The sequence below is a fragment of the Vombatus ursinus genome, unplaced genomic scaffold (genome assembly GCF_900497805.2).
Source record: "Vombatus ursinus unplaced genomic scaffold, bare-nosed wombat genome assembly UNPS02014832.1, whole genome shotgun sequence".
Taxonomy (NCBI): Eukaryota; Metazoa; Chordata; class Mammalia; order Diprotodontia; family Vombatidae; genus Vombatus; species Vombatus ursinus.
The window spans coordinates 54883711-54886276 of record NW_020954610.1 but is presented as its reverse complement, the minus strand read 5'-3'; the positions used below and the strand labels follow the sequence as shown (position 1 = coordinate 54886276).

Here is a 2566-nt window from a genome sequence, read left to right as displayed (position 1 = left end):
ACAAGAGTTACAAGTGTCTGGGCAGCTAGGTGGCGCAGTGGATAGAGCACTGGCCTTGGATTCAGGAGGACCTGAGTTCAAATCCAGCCTCAGACACATAACACTTACTAGCTGTGTAACTCTGGGCAAGTCACTTAATCCCCATTGCCTAGCCAAAACTCTGGGCAAGTCACTTAAATCCCCATTGCCTAGCCAAAACAAAACAAAAAAAAAAAAAGAATTACAAGTGTCGTCTTCCCTTGTAGAGATGTAAACAGTTTGCCCGTATTAAGAACATGTTGTTACTTTCTCTTCCATTTACCTTTTTATGTCTCTCTTGAGTCTTGTATTTGAAGATCAAATTTTCTGTTGAGCTCTGATCTTTTTATCAGGAAGGTTTGGAAGTCCCCTATTTCATTGAATATCCATCTACTCCCCTGAAAGATCACGCTCATTTTCACTGGGTAGTTGATCCTTGGTTGTAATCCAAGCTCATTTGCCTTATGGAATATCATATTCCATGCCCTACAGTCTTTTAACATAGAAGCTGTAAGGTCCTGTGTAATCCTGACTGTGGTTCCATGATATTTAAATTGTTTCTTTCTGGCTGCTTGCAGTATTTTCTCTTTGACCTGGCAATTTTGGAATTTGGCTACCATATTCCTTGGTGTTTTCAATTTGGGATCTCTTTCAGGAGTTGATTGGTGGATTCTTTCTATGGCTATTTTACCCTCTGGTTCTAAGACCTCAGGGCAGTTTTCCTTTATGATTTCCTGAAAGATACTGTCCAGGCTCTTTTTTTCTTTTCTTTTCTTTTTTTGGGGGGGATTTACAGTTTATTTATTTTCTATAAATAAATAGAAAACAAAACAGCTGTACTGATGAGATCTACATAGAGCATTATTCATTATAATGATATTTACAGTTTTATGCAACACCTTGGAAAAACAGAGGACAGCTTCAATTTTACAACAAAGATAGGAAACACACATATAAAGACAAATGTTGACAGAGCTTAACGTTACAAGAGGACTATCCATTCTTGATACAAAACCCCAGGAATTGCTTGGCTGGACAACTAGAGCTTCTTAATCTGACTGTCCAGGTCATTAAAATATGGATGGTTCAATGCCATTTTGCCAGAAATTCATTTGGCAAGATCATAGACCAACATTTTAGAGAGCAAATCTATGCCATTTTCATCGAGATTCTTGACATGTGACATCACACTTCCTGGTTTCCACTTGGGTAATGTATTCTTATAATCCTGCAGCAACTCAACTTCTGGCCACACTTCATTATTAGGAGTCTCCAAAGCCCTGAAGATTTGGAAGAACTGGTCAATTTCAGAATCCCCATGGAAAAGTGGCTTCTTGGTTGCTAATTCAGCAAATATTGTGCCTATACTCCAAATGTCTACTAGAGTAGAATATCTAGCATACCCCAGCATCACCTCTGGAGACTGGTACCACAGTGTGACCACCTCATGTGTATAGAGCCTTATAGGTATTCCAAAGGTCCTTGCAAGTCCAAAGTCGGCTAGCTTAATCACACCTTTATCATCTATTAACAGATTCTGAGGTTTCAAATCTCTGTGAAGAACTCTTTGTGAGTGACAAAACACAATGCTTTGTTAGATTTGGTACAAATAACTTTTAACAAGTGAAGAATCCATATACTGGCCAGGAGGGATAGAATCCAAGTATTTCTTGAGGTCCATAGAGAGAAATTCAAAAATGAGGTAGAGTCTAGCATCTTGCATAAGTACATCTTGAAGGCTGACAATGTTAGGATGACGAAGTTCTTTCAACAGAGAAATTTCTTGAATTGCAGTACTTGGAACACCCTCCTTCTCATTCTCTAATCTGATTTTCTTCATGGCTACCATCTGACCTGTTTTATGTCGACCCTTATATACAGCACCATACGTACCTTCCCCAATTTTCTCAATTTTTATGTAGTCCTCCATAGCTATTCAATATTCTGGAGACTCTGAGGAGGCCAAGGCCGAAGGGCAGCAGAGGCGGCGGCTGCAGTGACAGCAGGAGCATCTACTCCGCCTCAGCTCCAAGGACGCCAACTGAGCCAGGCTCTTTTTTTCATCATGATTTTCAGGTAGACCAATAATTTTTAAATTGCCTCTCCTGGATCTATTTTCCAGGTCAGTTGTTTTACCAATGAGATATTTTATGTTTTCATCTATTTTTTCATTCTTTTGTTTTTGTTTGACTGATTCTTGCTTTCTCATAGAGTCATTAGCTTCCATTTGCTCAATTCTAATTTTTAACAAATTATTTTCTTCTATTAGATTTTGTACCTCCTTTCCCATTTGTATCTCCTTCCCCAAGTGACCCCATTTTTTAGGAACTTGTTTTCTTCAATGTACTTTTTTTCCAGTTGGCCAATTGTATTTTTTAAGGACTTGTTTTCTACAGTTAATTTTTGTCCTTCCTTTTCCAAGCTATTGACTCTCTCTTGCATACCTCTCATTTCTTTTCCCAATTTTTCTTCTATCTCTCTCATTTGATTTTTAAAATCCTTCTTGAGCTCTTCTAAGAAGGCTTTTTGGGCTTCAGACCAGTTCATA

At 38.4% G+C, this 2566-nt stretch overlaps 1 protein-coding gene across 1 annotated transcript; it reads right to left on the bottom strand.

Moving 5' to 3' along the window:
* Positions 1 to 989: 989 nt before the first annotated feature.
* LOC114026120 (cyclin-dependent kinase 1-like) lies at positions 990 to 1948 on the bottom strand. The gene is made up of 2 exons (XM_027839752.1): positions 1626 to 1948; positions 990 to 1478 (listed from the first exon to the last, which is right to left on the bottom strand). Exons 1-2 carry the CDS (start codon positions 1946 to 1948, stop codon positions 1127 to 1129), a joined length of 675 nt encoding a protein of 224 aa, XP_027695553.1. The 3' UTR covers positions 990 to 1126.
* Positions 1949 to 2566: the final 618 nt, after the last annotated feature.